The sequence below is a fragment of the Accipiter gentilis genome, chromosome 19 (assembly GCF_929443795.1).
Source record: "Accipiter gentilis chromosome 19, bAccGen1.1, whole genome shotgun sequence".
Taxonomy (NCBI): Eukaryota; Metazoa; Chordata; class Aves; order Accipitriformes; family Accipitridae; genus Astur; species Astur gentilis.
In genome coordinates, this window is record NC_064898.1 from 26,234,096 (window position 1) to 26,254,131 (window position 20,036).

Sequence of the window (20,036 nt, forward strand, 5' to 3'; positions counted from 1 at the left end):
TGTATGTCAAAATGCCAATTAGTGCTACATAGATTTTTTTTCTCTCTTCTGCATATCCTTACTATATACAAAATTTTGTGTTGAACTGAAATGACACTGGTATTTTTCTTGTTTTTGACATGCTGCTACACTTTATTATTATCTTTCTATTAAGAAGATAAGTCAGAAAATAAATGACTATTATTTTCATATAGTTAAACCTCCAAACATGGATCCATTTTCATTTTAAAACTATTTGCAAAGGTGACTTTAAGCCTGTTTCAAACCATGAAACTACTTTTGAGAGATACTATTTTTAATTATGTTTAGAAGAAATGTGATTTTTAAAAAGCAGGTAAGTTATTAGAGTAAAATTTATTATGTGAAATGTATCTTCATATGGGTACAGCTGCATGCACGCACTCTCCCACATAATTAGGTATGGAGACTGAAAGATTGGACAAGTTTGAGAAGTATTTCCCATGGGAAAAGCCAAAGCGACTTAGCCAAGTGAAGTTTTCCACTCCTCCTTGCAAGCGGTCTTCAGGTGAATGATTAACAGGTATCGTAAATACTGTTCAGATATCCGGGAAAATGAGGAAAAAGGTAAAATATATGAATATGCATCACACTACTTCAGTCAAGATTCAGAAAATACTGATTTAAAAAGAATAAAAATTCCAAAGATCAATCCACACATCAGCATTTACATTTGAAAGGCAGATCCTTTCAATTCAATTGCGGCATCGAGCATCTTCTGAAAACCTTGTAAGTTAGTATGGCCTAAGACCCAACCTGAAATTTGTAAATATTTACAAAAGCAATACCTATGAGAAGGTGTGAAATCGGAAGCATTAGATGGTGTTAGAGCTTTGAGTTCCAGGGGCAAATGGAGTAGGGATTTTATTCCTTTACTGGTCTTAGAAGGTAATACCTCTCACTTAGGTTTTTTCCTTTTGCCCCTACTTACATTAGTTTGTATATTTTAAAGCTATAAGAACATGGAAACAATAATAATTTTAATTAACCATTAAACTTTTCTTTGGACAAATTTGTTCTAGGAGCACTTATCAAATTGAGAAGTGGATTTCTCACGGTATCAAGCGAAACACTTTTAAACCCAAGATCTTAGCACAGAAGGGTTGCACCAAAAAAGCTGAATCCAGGGATGCCAATTCCTGCACGTGAACACACCTCTCTCCTGTAAATAAGTATTCAAGATTTTGAACAAAACCACTTTCTAACCACATCTGCTTTGAAAGAAGGGGAGATGAGTGGCTCTACAGCACCCAGTGAAGACGAGCACTGATCCTGCCTCTCATTTGGGTGCTCCTACACCCAAGATGAACTACCTGCTAGCACGATGCTGGAGCATGGTCAGCTCCAACCTCGGCAGCTGCACATTAACATGCAGATGCAGACAGCTGTAGTGTGAGAACAACCTCCTCGAAGGCAATTGATTCATGTGGGGTTGATTTGTGACCGTGGTAGGGTATAGGTGGGTTAGCGGCTTTGGTGGACACGTCCTTTTATTGGTTTTCTTTGAAACTGTGATAGATTGACTTAATGCAGGTCAATGCAAGTCATTGGCTTTAGCTTGTTAATGAGAAAGTCCCCATTTTATCATGTTACCAAGCTGAGGTACCTCCGTGTTTATATATACCTGTAAAGTAGCTATCCCCTAATATGTCTTTATATTCTTACATTATATTACGAGGACTTTCCATATGCCTTCAACCAGAGTTGCCTAGGAAATGATCAGACTAGTTGTTTTGCTGTTTTACCTTGTTATGCAATTTCCAATTAGCTTGAGTTATGCAACAGCAATAAACATTAGTCTAGGCATGCTATAAACATTTGTAGTTCATATTAGTACTCAGTCTGCTGTAAACCATGTTGTTTGTGCAAACTTGTTAGCTAAAATAAACAAGCTGCTCCAAGATCCTTGACTGTACTTGCTAAGGGTCAGACAAGAGTTTTTAATTCAAGGTACCCAGCAAATCCAACCGAGTTACCCCACTCTATTTATGCATAGGAGTCTTAAGAGTCAACAAATGTTTGTTCCAAACCACAAATGTTTTGAGCTTCATTCCATTGCAGACAAGCCATAAAAGTACTTACAGTATTAGGTCAGGCCTGCACTTGAAAGATGTATAACACTATTTACAAGCATACATACATACTTTTACCCAAATAATCATACTGGTAGACCAGGGTTAACAGCTTCCTACTTACATGAAAAAAACCAACCACCAACCCCACACCGAAAAACCAGACAGTAGTATAACTTTATTCTGCTGCTCACACAGGAACAGCTACATATTTAAAAATAAAAGCACTTCATTCAAATATCACTATGTCCAAGTTAGGTGGGGTTTGATGCTTTCATTAAGCTGGAATAAAATGTTGAGTAAGAGGGAAACAAGGGATGACCCAGTGGAAATATTGGTGTTTTCACCAGCATCAGGTCACGCAACAAGCTTTTCTGTATGTGTACCCAGACACAAGGTACGCTCTTCCCTTTGGAAGGGGAGGTTTCTGCAAGCTGGAGTCCTGACTTCATCAAGGAGGGACCCACCTTGCACAAAGGATGCAACTTCAGATTGTCCAGTCTTCTTTCAGTTTTTGATGTGGGAAAATAGCCAGAAAGTGATGCATTGAAATAGGAAGAGACATGGTGTACTTTCTGACAAATCACAGATTTGTCTTACGTTGCAGAACCACACAAGACTACAATACCCTTAACGGATGCACTTGCTCTCAAAGCCTTGTTCCCTCAAAAAGATCATATATTTCAAATTAAAAACTAAACAATGCTTTAATCATTGATTTTCTCTCTCGACAAAATGGGACGCTAGCAGACACACATGCCGCACTTCCCGACTGAGTGACCTCCGCTGACAGAAGCTCACAGACCTGAAAAAATTTTATATCAAGTAACCACTTATATTCCCAGCAATACTAAGTATCTCCAGGAAGGCAGCTGAGTTTTGAAAGCACAGGAATGCTGGAATCCAGCACTCGCTCCAAAATCTGGGTGCTGCCCAAATTTCATTGTTATTAAGTCTCACTGAAGAACAAATATTTTCCCATTTAATAGTGAAATTGCTATTTACAATTACTACTTACCTATTACTATTTAATAGCTAAGGACTGGGATATCTTTACATGGATTTAAAACCATCAGCCACCCACAAAGTTTACAAACAGTGTTCTGGGTGGTTCCTGCTTCTCTGGGCTGTTCTTTTGCCTTAGCTGATGGTAGGTTATACGAAGATGAAAGGAAAAAACTCCAAAGTTGTAAAAAATATAAATACTGTTATCTGTTTCTCACATACCTATCGTTGCTCTACATGGAAGAAAGCATAGCTTTGTTTATTTACTGTTCCAGTCTTAATTAAGCAAAGGCTTTAGACCTACAGCTTGCACAAGATGAAGATAAACAACATGGAAATTAAAACCAGCCAGAATACATTACATAGCTGCTCTCTGTTCCCAGAAAAAAAAGGGCCTATAAGAAACCAAGTGTTCATTTACATCCCACAAACACCTCGGTTACAAGTCTTTTAAAGTAATTTATAAAAGTGTTGGTGTAAAAAGCAAACACAGAAATATACCAAAGCTGATCTAATGTGGCCCCTTAAATATTTTGGTTTATGGTTGTTAGATCAGTTTTGAATGGAGTTTCTTGAAAACAGAGTTGCTTTATTTTCCATGATTTTTCAAGGGGCAGAACAAGACCATGACCCCAGCCCATCAGAGTGTGCTTCTCTCCCTGCTGTACATCCCTGCCCTTTTTGATCTGTACTAAAGCCACCTGAAGCCCACTGCCCAGCCCATATTTTTTCTCTTAAAGAATTCAGAATTATTTATTTTAGACAAAGGTTATACTTATGAGCACATTCAGATATTAAAATCAGATTAAATTAGGATTACAAGTAGGCCTAAAACATCTTTTGTGAGAAGCGTTTTATGCCATTGCAACCTTTTTCTAGTGGCAGGAACAAAATTAGTGGGTTGGATAGTCTCATTTGGCAAGTTGTTTTAGCCAAGAAGAAAACAACATGGAAAGGTTGGAAAGAGATTATCTTTATTTTTCCCATGTAGAGTAATTTTTGTTTAAATTCTAGGCTTTTTTAATTAAAAAAGTATGAAAATGAAACCATTCTTTTAATGAGAAATGCTGTACATTGAAATTTTGGGCCACCAGAATTATTTGCACAGTGATAGGTAGAAGTAACTGTGAGTACAGTAAAAACAAATATTGGAATGCCACAAATTTCTCGCAACCCAATGTAAGCCCTCCCCTGCAAATCAGTTTTAAATCGGAGTCCAAGGAGCCAATAATCCCTGAAGTTCAACCTTCACTGCCTTGTTGATGTCTGGGGTGGAAAGTGAGCTATGGCTATGCCAAAACCACCCCAAGCAAAAAAAAAAAAAAAAAAAAATCCTATCCAACCTGACACCTAAAATTTTGATCCCTGAGGCACAAACTTGAGCTCAGCCTTGAAAGGGGAGTGTATCAGTAATTTTAGCTGTACAATGTTCATCTGCAGTACTGTAAATCAAGACCATATGATGCCAGAGATTTATAAAAAAACAGGTAAGAAGGACATTCTGCTCCTACCTGTGTTTCCTTCGTCTTCTCTGCAGCCAAAAAAATACACTTGCCACCTGGCTCCAGGTGAAGCTCAGCCACTGCTTGCATCAGAGCAGAGTCCTGCAGCAACCTGGAAGCACCTGCCCCTAGGAATTCACCTGGCCAGGACAGAAAACCCCCAACCCAACACTTTTTCTGCACCAGCTAGGGAACTAGCTAATAAATGACATTTTTCAATACAACACTGAGTGGTTTTTTTAAGCAGGAGGATGGGCAGGAAGTTTCTACAGATATTACAGCAGAGTTAGTTAATTTATATGCTAAATATTCTGCGTGGAGTTAAATCAAACAAGACTGTTAGGGTGAAGCAAACAGGAAATGAAACGCTGACACAGATAACGTGTCTCAAGAGTGAATGCCAAGCGTAAGAAAACAGAAGTGAAGCTATTAGTGGAGAAGAGCCCACCTGCGTAGCTCCAGCCCAACTGGCAGGCTGATTTTTCCCTAGCTCAAGCATAAAAAAAACATTAGAGATTCCTAAACAGAAAAGGCAGTTGGTGGGGAAGGAGATTGAGAGTAGATGAGAGCAGTATCGAAGCATTTTGTACAGTTTAAGAAGTTGTTCCCAGGCTACTGGTAATGGGGCTGAATGGAAATTACCCAAATTCCTAAGTAGAAAATGAAATGTATATAAAAGGTATGTATGCAAACCTTTATTAACACATTTCTTCAGTCCTGGTAATAAATACTGGTTCTTAATATAGTGAAAGACCTATACATTTCGTAGTCAAAAGATTCAGTAAGATTTAAGCAGAGGCTGGACCAGAGACATCCCCAAAGCCCCTAACCTGAAGGACCCTATGAAATGACACTGCATTCAAACCGCAGGTTTAAGGAACCGAGTTGGATTTTCAGTGTGATCCACCTTTCAAAAGAACTAAATAAAAAAAAAGGACAAAAAGAAAATCTACAAAACAAGCAACATTAATATTCTTGTAGGCCAGACTAATCCCTGATCCCTTTACCAAAAAGATCTGAAAGAGAGTCTACTGCCTGAAGTCCTACAGCAATTATTCTTCATCTCAGCAACATTTAAAGTCATGATGACTATTATCTGTAGGATGTTTTCAAAATGACTTATCCATTTGTTTCCATAAATAAGGATATCTAGCCTTTAGAGTACATAGGGATCTGTAAGATATATAGAGAGCAAATATGGCTCTTCAGTTGACTATATCCTTACAGGAATCTTTACAACTGTATTTCATCATTAGCTTCGAAACATCTGTGTTTTTTCCTACCTCTTCACCCCACAAAATACCTTCCTCTGTTAAATGTCCACTAATGAAAAACATACCCTTTATTACTATGTGAATTCATATACCCCAGTCTTCTAAAGACTTCCTTTCTCATCGCTCATACCAGAACAGGCACGTTTGTCAAAAAAATATACTGTGAAATATTTAAGCAGGATCTGAGCATACTGCATGCTCTCCAAATTTCTCACTTACAGCAAGTCCCTGAAAAATAATTATCATAAAGTATTAATTCAAGATAAAAACTCTCAAATGCGACAGTATAATTTTTGCAACACTGCAGTCAGAATGATTAAATGTTTGGATACAGCTGATAAAGTACTAAGACTTGTACATCTTCATAATACCATAATACAGCTTCAGGGCTCTGCTGCTGTTCTTCTCAACAACGACATTCTCATCTCTGCAGATGCCTTCACTAAACTGCTTTTCACCAAAAGAGTTCAAAATTCGTGATCTGGGGATGTCGGCGGCATTTTTCCAGGCTAGTCCTCATTCCACCTAGCCAGAAAGACTAACAGCTCCTACAAATCTCATACTGAGAAGGCAATCTGTTTACTTAGCACAGCTCTCCCAAGCATATGTTTCCTGAGCAAAGCTATAGATGGTAGCAAGTGACATTTTACAAATTCAGCTTTTGGGGGGTTGGTAGCCTTATTCCTTTTCATTTATTTTAGTGAAGCATATGGAATTAGCTTTTCTCACATTTCTTATGAGCAGAGAATGACACCACTCTTGCAGTTGAAAGGTTCAACTGCAAGAACACACTAATAACAACAGGCTGAAACGTAGCTACGTCTACTTGAGATGCAGTAGGACCACATGCAGCATACAATTAATAGATTAGATCCTAAGATAGAACAGGAGCCCAGCCAGCAAACACAACTGTTATCACAGCACAGTAATAAATATTCATAACCAAATATAAGGGGAGGGAGAAAACAGCCTTCCATTTACAATTAAAAATGGACCTAAGCTTCTGAACTAATCAAACGAAGTAAGCAGCACCATAATGAGTCTTAATCAAATCTTATCTGGTACGAATACTCTCTTGAGAGTTGTAGATATCCTAATGATGAGACAAAATACATCCCCCTATAATTAAGTGGAAATAGGACTAATTGCTGTGGAGACCCCAAGACCTTCCTTGAGTATAGAACTGAGCCCAAATGGGAAATCTCCCATCATCACTGAGAAAAATTATGTCAGCCCTGGGACCAACAATACTGCTTGGTGAGACTCACACCAGGCTATCGAAGTATTGGAGTCTTTAGTTTGATAGAGACAAAGTAAGATGAGAGGAAGAATTCAAGTAACCCAGCTTCAGGGTCCAGATGCAGGCTGAAAGAAGGATTACAGAAACCAAAGAAATAGCTTCAACTTTTTTTTCCCCTTATTTCTGTACCACACATCAGTGGAGAGAGTAAATTTTTGTCTCCAATAGTTTAAAGATAAAGGGACGCAGGCAGAGGAGAAATGGAAAGCTATTTTAAGGCAAATCAGATCTATCCAAGTGGCTGAACTAACAGCTGTAAAACGCCCAGCAACCAACCTTACTGTTGTCACAAAAATGAAACCTTAAAATACAGAAGTTATAGTTCAGTTACCTGAGTTGGTTGGTTCAGTGCCAAGGAGCTACACGAATAGTTTATTTTCTCAAATTATTGAATTACAAAGGTGTTGACCTCCTTTACAGATGACGCTTGAATCGTACCACCTTCAATTTAAACAAGCACCCTCAGTGCTTGCCTTTATCAAAATCCATCCCTGACGCAGCAGTGGTCAAATGCTGTTTTGACAAGGATGGAGTTCCTCTGGATCTAAACTCTATGGTGTAGCATTAACCACAGTCAATTTTAGCACTCTGCCAGTGCCAGAGGTATTATCAGACATATTCTAACACTCCTTTAAAACAAGTGAGCAAAACAAACAAAAAACATTTAACAAAACAGAAACTTCCAATTTTTAAGAAGAAAATATGTGTTCTGGTTATCAGTTACAGTCATTGTATATCATCTGCCATGTATCAATTGTACAGGAGCACTCTGGTGTAAGCTATATTTTTCTCCAAACTTTAATCACAGAGTCTGCTCCCTGAAACATCACAAGGAAAAATACCTCCTATCCCAGGGAGAAAAAGATCAAAAATAACCCACTGAGCTGTGAATGTGCCAATCTAAGTTTTTATGTTCAGGCAATGCATCTTGCAGAAGATGAAAAACTTCAGTTTCTTCAATATGTCTTGATCCTATGCACACTTTTACTCTAGTTCCTTGCCGTACCTTCAAATTACGCCTGCTTCCACACCCGTCGTGCTTGTCAGAGAACATGTAAGTTATACATGGGGTACAGTTTCTCAGTTCCTCTCAGTTATTAGATTTCAAAGGATTCAGGGTCTCTGAGGAAAAGGGCAATGAGATGAATACATCTATGCACAATACACCCTGGAGAAACTGCATTACCAATATATAACATCTCTAAAATGTTCTGACTCAGCTCACATTGTATTAGATGGCACATACAGACCAGTTTGTCTTCTGATAGTTAAGCAGGCTGGCACTGGAGCGATGTGTCAATAATGTAGAATTCAGGGAGAAACGTGCAAGTGGAAGCATCTAGCAATGACCAAAATAGCTTTGCCAGAAGAAAGGCAAAATTTAATCCCAATGTGCTTGTGAAGTTATCTTCCCCTCCAGAAATGATGAAGAAACAAAAGGAGGAAGAGAGTAGATTTGCAAAGGAAAAAGCACCAAAGAGCGGGTCAGGAAGCCAAATTGGGATAGAACAACAGGCACGCTACTCCAGAAAGGAAATAAAAAGTGTTTCAAGAGAAAAACACACAAAAAAAACCCAAAAGGAAGAAGAGAGACCACCTCTGGAATGAGGACGACAGTACACACTAACACACCACAAGAGGAGAGAAAGTGTGTGTACGTACACACACACACGCGAGTTACAAATAACATTCAGCAAAATGTCCGTGTCTTCAAAGCGCTAGCAGTACACGCACATGATCATTTAGAAACAGTAAGTCCTACACACACTGCTCTGTAGGTATCGCAGGCTGATGCAACCATTGACTTGAGAAAATTATCTCAAGGTTACAAAATTCCTACCCAGCAACCCTTGTCATCTTCTAGGTGTACTATCCTCTAGCTGCTTTACTTAATTAGAATAAAAGGGAGATTTCCACATCTGAGACTTGACCTTCATGGCAAGAAACAACAGTACAGTAGCCAACACTTGTTGCAGTTGCGAGCAAAGTTGCTTTGCTACGCTCCCAATAAAACACTTTGGTTTTTTTTAACGAAAGAAAATCTACATGTTACCATCAAACACTTTCAGACATGGCACCAGAACATATTACTCTTCCAGTTACAATCACAGCAGTATCCACAAAGTTTTGCAGATGGTAAGGTTTAATGTGACAAGGTGATCATGAACTAACTAGTGTTAAAGGGCTAATTACTTTGGCTGTTCACACAGGTACAACCATGTATGGTATCAGGTAACTGTAAAATACTATGCCTTCAGTAACAGCTGCAAAAGTAAATCCAATTAACAGTTCTTTGCATGTTTTGGGGACTTTTTTTTTCTGTTTTATTTTATAAAATACATACATCAAAACTGACTTTCACAAAAAAGAAACAAAGCCTGTATAATCTTTCTTTTTCTACTTTTCAAGTCCTGTTTTTCTACTAACATGGAGGTGCTGAAAAATCTTTCTCCTTCCTAAGTCAGGTCCTTTCAATAATTGGCTGTTGACTCCTGCCAACTCTCCAGACACCCTTCTTTCCCCACTTGCTATCCTGAGAAGGACATCTTTGAAGCAGTGTGCTAAATCAGGGGTCTCTCTGCTTTGCTTTACTTACCAGCTGCAGCTCCTTGATCCAAATGCAGTGCAGCAGGACAGGGAAAGGGCAGTTCCACAGCTCCCCTACAGCCTATATATGTGATTGTAACCTTCTGCAGAAATACCATTCCCCTACCCAACCACCAGCAATTCCAGCTTAATCAGCTGCACTTAAATATGCAGGAATGCTGCAAGTGTCTCATTTTCACATACTGAAAAGAATTATAATTGCATTACAAAAGAAAACATTTTTACTCAAAGTTTACATAGTTTATTCTTCTATGGATCGTATGTGTGCAAAAATCTCTTGTCTAATTAATGGTCCTGAAACTACTTAATAGTGCCACTTAGAGGAGTGGGGATTAATAAGGGTTGAAGCTAGAAGAAAAGGCCACCCCTAAGCAAAAGTAAAAAAGCTTACCAAATTCAATTAGTAGCTTCTCTTAAAAAAATTCTATACTATAAATAATGTTTCCCAGTGGAGCTCTATCCATCCCTCTGCTCTTGGAAAAGACTGCTGCCTTCTACAGTACACTACAGGGTTTATTTCAGATCTCGCATCTCTTTTTTTTTTACATAAACCTTCCACTTCTTGGCACTTTCCTTCTATTCTCAGTTATATTTTGTGGCTGCGGCCAAGGCAACTTGCAATTTTGTCTCAAGCTCTTTTAACCAATTCTCTCAAGAAAAGCCAACCTTGTGCTGGGCAAAAGTCCTCGTGCTCTTAAATTTCTTCTTCGCTGTATCTGCATAGATAATAACTGGCGTATTAGCCCTGCCTTTGTGCTCTCTGTATCATTCATACAGGACCATGGCCTAATTTCTACTGCGGTGATCCTTCTTAGCCATTACTATTGTGGCAATTACTTTCAAAGTTCTAACTTACTAGAATTTAACAAATAAAAAAATACTCCTGTCAATTTTTGTCTCCACCACCTCCACCAAGGAAACATGTTATCAATTTGCTCAGTTTCCACTGATTCATTGGGTTCTTTTAGTTATGCATTCTTAAGCCTTGCAAACACTTAAGTTCCAGACTGATTTCATTTGTAGTTTTTATAATACCTTTATGTGAGAACCTTCTCCTCTGCAACTTCTTATCTTGATTTTATTTCTTTCTGCTGCTGCTTGTATCTTTCATTCTCATGCTCTCTGTCCTTGCATATTTAATTATTAACTATATATACACTGAAGTACTTTGGAGTATAAGTCTATCTGAAATAGTTTACTCAAAATAAAAGCCTATTGCATTTTAAAACACTTCCTGTTAAGAGAGCATATTCTGGATTTATTTTAATAAGAGAGCCTAACATTTATCACACCCATAGGAGGCATATTTTTACTCTACATTTTCTAACCTCTTGAACTGTAAATCACATTCCTAATTACATCAGGTACTCTGAATATCTAGCAGTATGAGAAGCACTTAACTGAAACAATTACGTTTGCTCTACAGTTTTAATTAAGCAACCCACTCAGCCGAAAACTAATAGATTAGTTCCTGTTGCTTGCAATATGCTTTTTGAATCACTGGCCATGAAAACAGTTAACTTTTACCAATCCAACACTGGCAGTCAAGTATGAAGCTAGTTTATCTTTTCTTGAGTCTTTCTTAACCCAGAACAGGTCCCATAAAGCTCTGTAACCTTTTCAAAAGTACCTCAGAGTAAAAGCTGAAAGACATGCCACGATTATTTGAAATGTTTTCCCATCAAAATTACAAATTAACACGTATATCAAAAAATACTAGAATAGAAAGGCACATCAGCATGTGGCAGTTCCTTCTAGGAGCCAGAACGTGTGAAGATAGAGGTATGATCACCATTTTCTGGTATTAATTCCTTCAGGCAGAAGGAAACTAGTAAACTTGAGATTGTTTTTTTTCTCTATTAAAGACAAAGACCCTAAATACAGAGATTCTTGACCTTCGCACAATAACGGAAAATGCAGCAAGTTTAATCACTCTTCATCAGGAGGTTTTTTTAATATTACTCTTCTAATCTCAAGTCTTATGATTAAGCTGATTCAGTGATTTGAGAAGGATGAAATCAAGGGAAAAAAGGACATCTTGAAATTCCCTGATTTTTGATACTAAAAGCTTACATTTCCACAAACAAAATTAAATAGCTGTAACATAAATCCTTCTGTGGTAAGAAGCTGAACATGCCAAAATAATTTCCTTCTTACCTCAGCCTTGCGTATACTCTCTCTGGCTTCATCTATTTTCTGCTCCAGTTCTGCTCGGGTTTGCTCAGACATCACAGGCCCATGGCATTCTAGCTCTTCAAGTGTCTGTCAGAAATAAGAAAAAACACCACAGATGTAGTAAATGCTAGCAAGCCATTTACAAGGTAAATATTTACAACAAGTGAGGGAAATTATTTTTTGATTAGATGCTGGGTTGACCAACAATAGTCCAACACCAGGAAAAAAAGATGATGACCAAGACAAAACACCATATAAAAGCACAGTATTTCACATGGAAATTCCACTTAGGGAAACGCTTCAACATCTTCACAAAAACATGATATTGTGGCATGAATCAACTCATCTATATGTTGATAATTAAATATTTAAAATGGGTGTGTTGCTCTGCATTTCCATCAGGATGAAAAATTGCATCTTCAACATGGAGAAAAAGTTGCTCATGGTAGCCCTGCTGTAGAGGAAGCCAAGACAGGTTTCCTGCATTTGCAGGAACATTATGTCCAGAGGAGAATTTGCTGAATCACAGAAGACATATTGGAGTTTCTTAGGTTCACGTACATGTTTGTTGACTGTACAGATGAAAAATAACAAAAGCATGTGACTGCACAAATCATCACCAGCTGTCTGCAAGACTGTGCCTGTTTATGCATTTTGTGTTAAACAGTCTTTGGGGAAAGAGTAGAAGGAGCATCAGGTGCATTCTCCTGAGTAGTTTGAGGAATGGCTCAAATCTCTAAAGACTAAAGTGGAACTAGAAGCCAGGTCCCCCACTTCCTGGGCAGCCGCTCATTGAATATTACAGATATTGTAGTATAGACTCATTAACTTAATTTAGTCTATGCACGTTAGGCTTAGTATGGCTAAGCATGTGAAACACATGTTTTTAGTCAGAAGTTAGCACAAGAAGGTAGCTTGAGTACGAACATTCTCTCTCACCAAGAGCATGAGAGCCTTGATACAGATGTTTAAGGAATTTGGCGACCCAAGGGATGCATTTCTACTGGCTGATTTTATTCTCACTCCTAGGCAGTCTCAGCTGCATTCCAAAATACAGCTACCTGAAGCCTCAGTTAGGACACCCAAATACAGCCCTAGGTTCTTCTATGTTGAGCCACATATGTAGAAATGAATTTAACAATACAGTCTTAATTTTGTGTCTTCACATTAGATTTAAGTGCACATTACTCGTGGATTTTCCTAGTGTTGAGAAGACTTTTGATATCCAATTGAATGTATTTTTTCCTATGGATAATATATACATGATATAGTGGAGGTAAGAGAATCCTTGAAACTTTAGTTTGAACAGAAGGATGCTGTGCAGAGTAGAGGTAGGCCTGTAAGTTATTTGCAGTAAAGTAGAAGCCGTAACTTCAGATTTGTATGGGAATAACAAAACGTATTGATGAACGAAAAAGTTTGAGAGGCTGCTAACATAGCCGTTTGAGTGTATCATATCGAGAAAGGCTAAGATGAAAATGGCAGGTTGCCCAGAGAGATAACAGGACAAAAGTAATTCCCTAGTGCTTGCAGCAGCTCCTCTTTCATGCAGTGGGGAGCTGCAACAAATAAAATCTGCAAACGAATGTTTTCCTAACCTACCCGCTGACTGTGGATGATGTTTTTGTGCTCACGGGCTACACGGGTAGCCCATTTCCGAGCCTCCTTGTTGAGGCTGTGCTCTTCAGTTGTTCCAGTTTCCGATTCCAGTTGTCGACTCTGCAACAGAAAACAAGAGAACGAGTCATGACATAGACCCGGGGCTAATTCTGTAGATACGATGATATTTAGTTACAGGATAACTTTATATTACATTTATCAGCCTGGGATCTTGTTTCATACAAAACAAGAGGTTCAATTAAAACAACTCTCTTCCTTATGAACTTTGTGATGGTACCATGTTGTGGAAAGCCAACTACGAAAGCAAATCAAAGTTCACAAGAATTAACAACTCAACTGTTTCAGGAAGATCAGCATGACAGTGAATAGCAAACACAGTTCTATTGCAATGAAAGGCATTCATGATGAATAAAACTGAAATACTGTTTCACCCATACAACGTACCAAAGAAACGAAGGGTAGCTAGCCAAGGAAGACACCTAATTTCTAAAGTGAACATGCATCATAGGAAGCAAAGTTGAAAGGTTAAGTGTGATCCAATGGGCCATTTGGGCTCATTTTTTGTAATTTGTGATCAAATCATAATGCCATCAAGCATTTTAGAATAGCACAGCAATTTCTGTCCAAAAAAAATTGTCTGCAAAACAGCAACTCACATTTCAAGTGACATTTTTTGATATTGTTTCATCTCATGCCTGCTTTTATTGTGTCAATAACAACAAAAATTCTCCCCCTCAAGAAATTCCAGCTAAACCAAGATGAAGTAGCTCTCCACTGTCTACGAATTTAACAGAACACACTTGAAACTCTGAAAACAGACTTCCCAGAATTTAATTACAGAAATAATTCCCGATCTTTCTATAATTTCCATTAGTGCACTACCCAGTGCATTTACATATACATCTCAGTGTTTAGGATGTAAATCAGTCTCCACCTTTCCACTAAAGCAGGCTTCCTGATATTCCTTCTATATTTGTGGGTATGGTGTACACATTTAGCACACCTATAATGCATAAGGATGACTAGTAAAAAAGATTCATGGAGAGAGTCCAACAAAGGGCCACGAAGACTGGAGCATCTCTCCTGTGAGGAAAGGCTGAGAGAGCTGGAACGGTTCAGCCCGGAGAAGAGAAGGCTCCGGGGGATCTCATCAATGCATATCAATACTTGAAGGGAGGGTGCGAAGATGATGGAGCCAGGCTCTACTCAGCGGTGCCCAGTGCCAGGACCAGGACATGGGCACAAACTGAAACACAGGAGGGTCCCTCCGAACATCAGGAAACACTTTTTCGCTGTGAGGGTGACCGAGCACTGGCACAGGTTGCCCAGACTCAAAAGTCATCTGGGCATGGTCCTGGGCAACCGGCTCCAGACCAGATGACCTCCAGAGGTCCCTTCCAACCTCAACCACTCTGTGATTCTATGACTTTTTTTTTTATGAGCCAGTCTCATACTCTTCCCATCAATAAAATTAGTTGTCAGGAGACATTATATTCACCCCACCTTCCCAGGGTGTGCTCCTGGCACAACAGAAGAGATTCTCACAACAGGCATTTCAGTGGTTTCTCCAATTTAAGTGAATCAGTACTCTGAAGGGGATCCTCAAAACCAACTCCTTTTCCTGGAGGACTTGCTGACTCATGCACATCTCCCTCCCGAGACAGTCACTGCAGCGCAGAGCCACCCTGCACTCCTTTTTATCACAAGTCCTCTTCAGGCTGATATAACCTTGCACGACCCTTGAGATCAACTGAAAAAAATCCCCTTACAAATTATCATTCAAGAAGAGAGAGTATGCTTAGTGCTGCTCAAAACAAACCGAGATTGCGTATGCATGTGTGAAAGAAATGTCTGTTTCATGAATTTCTCGCTCTATGGTTCAAAAGACAGGATTTTTCTTCATCAGGTGTAGCTTGAAACTAGAGAAGATTCCACAAGTATGCAGAAGTTGTTTAGGAAGGAGAAATTCAAGGTTAGGCAGCAGGAAAAGGGTAAGCAAGAGAGCAGAAAGACAAGGAATTATTTTCAGGTTAGGCGAGAGGCCCCCAGCAGATGCAGAAGGGATGGTGTTATCAGGTATTTTAGCTGGCAAAGTGGTACAATTTGTGTCAAGGAAGGAAGACAATTTTAATACCAGCATTTGGTATAGACTGTAAAGTAAAATCAAGAGATACCAGGAAGCAAACCGAAGTGATACTGAAAGCACAATTTTTAAGCCTTTAGATTACGCTGCCCTCATGGGAGAGGCAATAATACTAACTTATGCTAACATCCTATCAGAGGATTTAATTGAAAATGAGGCAAAAATTCGTTCAGCTTGTTATTTTGTTCAGCTAAGCTCCTTTTCATCAGAATTGAATCTGGCCTTTATTCTTATTCATCCTCTTATTACAAGAACCCACCACAGGGCTCTGAAATATATCCAATGGTTCAGACGACTCCTGGGCCACTTTCTGCCTCTAGTTCAAGAAGCTGTAACTCAGCCAAGATGCTTGCAGTGCTTCAACTTGTCCCTAGAGAATGCCTTAAGGTATACATTAATAGACAACAAAAGAGGGGCAGAGGGGAGGTAGCATCCCTGTGCTCCTCACGGTGACCAAAAAAACCCCCCAAACCCAAGAGGCTTTTACAGTCCAGCATAAGATGTCAAGGCATTTTAGCTCAAAGCCAGAAATAAACATTTCCATGAAGTTCACCCACTGGAGTGGGACAGAGCCACAAAACCTGTGTTAATGGTATTTTCAGAGTAAAAGCAATTGTTAGACAAGACATAGAGCAGCCAAGAAGAGGAGGAGGTAAGCTATAAGCACATGGTTAGCTCTGGCATAAACAGGTAGGAAGGCAAAGCTGGCTCCCAAGCAAAGAACAAACAGGTGCAGCTCTCTACACCTATCCCCTCACTTTAAATATTAAGTTGGCTTTTGCCTGCTTTTATTGAGGTGGCTTTATACGATCTTGTTTCTCCGTTACTGTTCGACCTCTTCAATTACCTACGTCAAACTACTCCACTAGGTCACTGCAAAATGTAAAGAGGACAGACACACTGATTTATTTAGGCACATCCAGTCCTTCAGATAACATTTGACCTCTGTTTTTTTCCCCAGCTTACTGGAGTAAGCATTTTTTTACAGCTTCTTCCACAGTTTCCAGCTGAGTCTTAACAGCTGCAAATCTGAGCAGAATCATTTGACATTGCCTCTCCCCTACAAAACATCTCATAATGAATTTTCAACGTTCCCATTGGTCTTGCTCCTACTCAGCATCTCATTTTCATTAAGAAGGAATACAGACTTCTTTTCAGTGGCTTGATAACCTTCTGCATTATCCCAAGTGTGTTTTCGGTTTTTAATCTATTTATCAAAAGCACTTGATCAGAAAAATGAATGCAAACTTTGTGGCTACTCCTAAGGGCATACTAAAAAAGAAATGAATTGTTATTGGATCAGAGTGGTTATATTAGTTATTCATAAAGCAGTATTGTATCCAAGCAGACCTCACCCTTGCTTAAAGGTCTAAAAAAAAAAAAAACCAACGTAAAAATGAGGTAATAAAATGAGTTGGGGAGAAACCTAGAGCTGTGGTCTGTGTGGATACCAAAAATACAGGCAAAAGCAGGAGACAAGATCTAGAGGCAAAATTTAGTCTCCTGGGGAAGCAGCTGAAAACAGGGACTCCGAAGCTGGACAAAACCAGAGAAAGCGGTGGAAAATGCACAGCCTGAATACTTGGCTGAGAAGACAGTGCAAGGAGAAAGGTTTCAAACCCGTCAGGACCTGGAATGCTTCCTGAATAAATGGAGCTGGTATGCCATGGAGGGACTTCACCCGACCTGTAAAAGACCACGCTGCTGGTGCTTAAGAAAGCTTGTGAAGGACCTCAGAAGCAGAGGAGCAGTAGCAAGCTGACTGGCAGGGAAGAATACACACTTCAGGAGGACTTCAAGGATGACCCGAGAAGTCTGTATCCTCAGGTAAAGATAGGCTAGTGGGGTACATCAAGTAAGAAATGAAAAACCAACTGCCATTTAAATAGGGATGAAGAAAGGAGCTAAAACAGAGATATATCTGCTATAGACAAAAAAATCAAAATGGGAGGAAAGAAGGTGGGGGAACTCAAGTACCTGGTCCTAACTTGATTTACTAAATTAAGCGCTTGCTTAAGTGTTTTCAGGACTGGAACTTGGTGGTGGCAAGATGTCCAATGACTCAATTTAACCTCTTTCCAAAAAGAGGGAAACCAAACCCACTTACCATGGCCGAGGAATGAAGGAAGAGCCAAAAAACCTGAGCTAAACATAGATGGACATTCTGCCGTTCTCTAAGGGTTTGGATTACAGCAAAAGCAGTGTTTAGTGCTAAAAATTCAATCAGTAAACCAACTGAAAGTACTAGATGACTCCAACCAGCTAAAGAGCTTAGAGGCTAGCAATGCTGGTTCTTAAATTAACAAATGCATTTAGTCTGTAGACACATGTCGCTTCTCCATTTTTGTCTGAAATGTTGTTGCAGGTGCAGAAGTTGCCTTATGACAGGATCAAACAGACGGCTTGCATTCTCTTATTTATGCAGTTATATCTGGATGCAGATGGCACATATACAGTTTTAAGAGCAAAAAAGAAGTTGGCCCTTGAGCCTAAAAGCTCCTTATTTTTGTAGCTGCAGACCAAAAATGTTCACTTCAACACAGGAAAAAAAGCAGTAACATTTATTGCATGCAAATCACCAACACAAAACACACCTAAAAATCAGCCATTTCTTCTAAAGAGCTGAAAACAAGAGGTTACCATGCCAATGTTGAAAAGCAAGCTCAGCCTTCTGATCAACACTTCTAGGGAGGAGGAAGGAATATGCATGACATTTTTCACACAACTCACAGCTAAACACAGCAGTTATAGGAATGTCGTGAGTCAAAGTTTGGTGCTCATTTTAGTCTATTATTCTAGAACAAATTTAATATTAGTTTAGCCGAGAGTGAGCTAGGACTAAGTTGCATTTCAGTAAATTTTCAACGTTACAAACAGGACAGGCCCCATGTTTAAAAATGAAAGATTATTTGCATACAGGGTTTTTTTTTTTCCACTCAGAAGAATAAAAAAGGACCTCCATTCACTATTAATAGGTTATGTAAACCTCTGTACATATGTTATGATAAAGCTAAAAACAAGCCAACCTACTACTGCTGCTTTATATAACTACATTCTGCTTTTTAATCTAATAAATTAACATCTCACAGTGGTGAGTGCTGGGGGCTGCAGAAGGATAAGGAACATCCTATCAGGCAGGGAATAAAGAAAATAATTACATTTAAACTTATCACAAGAAAGATGGTTGTGGGATATCTGAACAGAGAAAGGGGATCCTGGGACTTCTTGACATCACCTGGGCTGAAATATAGTCCCACCGCGATTGCATGTTTTTTACTAAAAGCAAATAGCAAAATTTTCTATAGCAAAATATTTAAATGCCAACAAATACTGAAGGTATTGTCTGACATCTGGTGTAACCGAAATTCTCCTTACTAAAAGTACCCATGAAAGGAACAGTTGTACAGCCATACGTATGAAATAATTTATCCAGTTGGTTTTTAGGGGGCTGTTTATTTTTAATTCTGGTTCAATAATTATTTGGGGGGATCACTGACCATTAGCTAGAAATCTCCTCTGAAACATACTATGCACACAGACTGTTGTAGCAGCTGATGCCAAACATGTTAGGATACGGTTACTGTAAAGGTTGTAGCTCTGTTTCTTCCCAGCTCTGGGGATTGGGATTTTTTTGGAAAGACTAGAATCTTAAAAGTACTGGGTTTTGTTAGATGTCGGTGATTAATACAGCTTCGTTGTTCCTACTGCCTTATGGTTTTGTATTAAGCACTTCTGTTATACAGCAGAGATTAAAAGCCACAAATATTTTTGTTGTTGTTGTTTTAATCTTATATATTTTTAAAGGTTTTTAATCTTCTCACTGAAATTAATTTTGAAATTAGAGTGCAGTACATTTTCGTTAGTGTACTTACATTCTCACCCTCATAATTATTGTCATTTGCCTCAGCTATCACAGCAGCTGCATTCACATCCAACTTTTGCAAAAATCTATAGTGCATTCTAATATAACTAGAAATACAGAAAAATTGCTCTCATTAGGCAACCAAAGGAAAAAAAAGAGTACCTTTTGAATCAACTTTGACACAAAGAAATTGATTTCATAGATATTTTCAATGCAATATAAACAAAGATCTATTTCTTAAGTGGCCACTTCTTTCAAGTATGACTTCTGCTCTCTAGTCTCACTGTTAGAAATTATTCAGAGCTTTGCTTCAATAGTGTTACCCGACTGTAAAAAAAAAAAAAAAGAATACTAACAGTGTGCTCTTCAAGTGAAAATAAAATCAATTAGGTAGTGAGCTAATTTCAGCTCATTATACTTAAAGTAAATCAGAAACGATGTTAACATTCAACCCGAGG

The 20,036-nt window shown here is 38.7% G+C and overlaps 1 protein-coding gene across 3 annotated transcripts in view; it reads right to left on the minus strand.

Moving 5' to 3' along the window:
- FCHSD2 (FCH and double SH3 domains 2) overlaps positions 1-20,036 on the minus strand; it is a 163,190-nt gene that overhangs the window by 13,463 nt on the left and 129,691 nt on the right. For all 3 annotated transcript variants that reach the window (XM_049822949.1, XM_049822947.1, XM_049822948.1), the window contains 2 exons: positions 13,556-13,672; positions 11,936-12,040 (listed from right to left, as the gene is read on the minus strand). In XM_049822949.1, the coding sequence (XP_049678906.1) occupies positions 11,936-12,040; positions 13,556-13,672 (222 nt within the window). The remainder of the gene's footprint in view (positions 1-11,935; positions 12,041-13,555; positions 13,673-20,036) is intronic.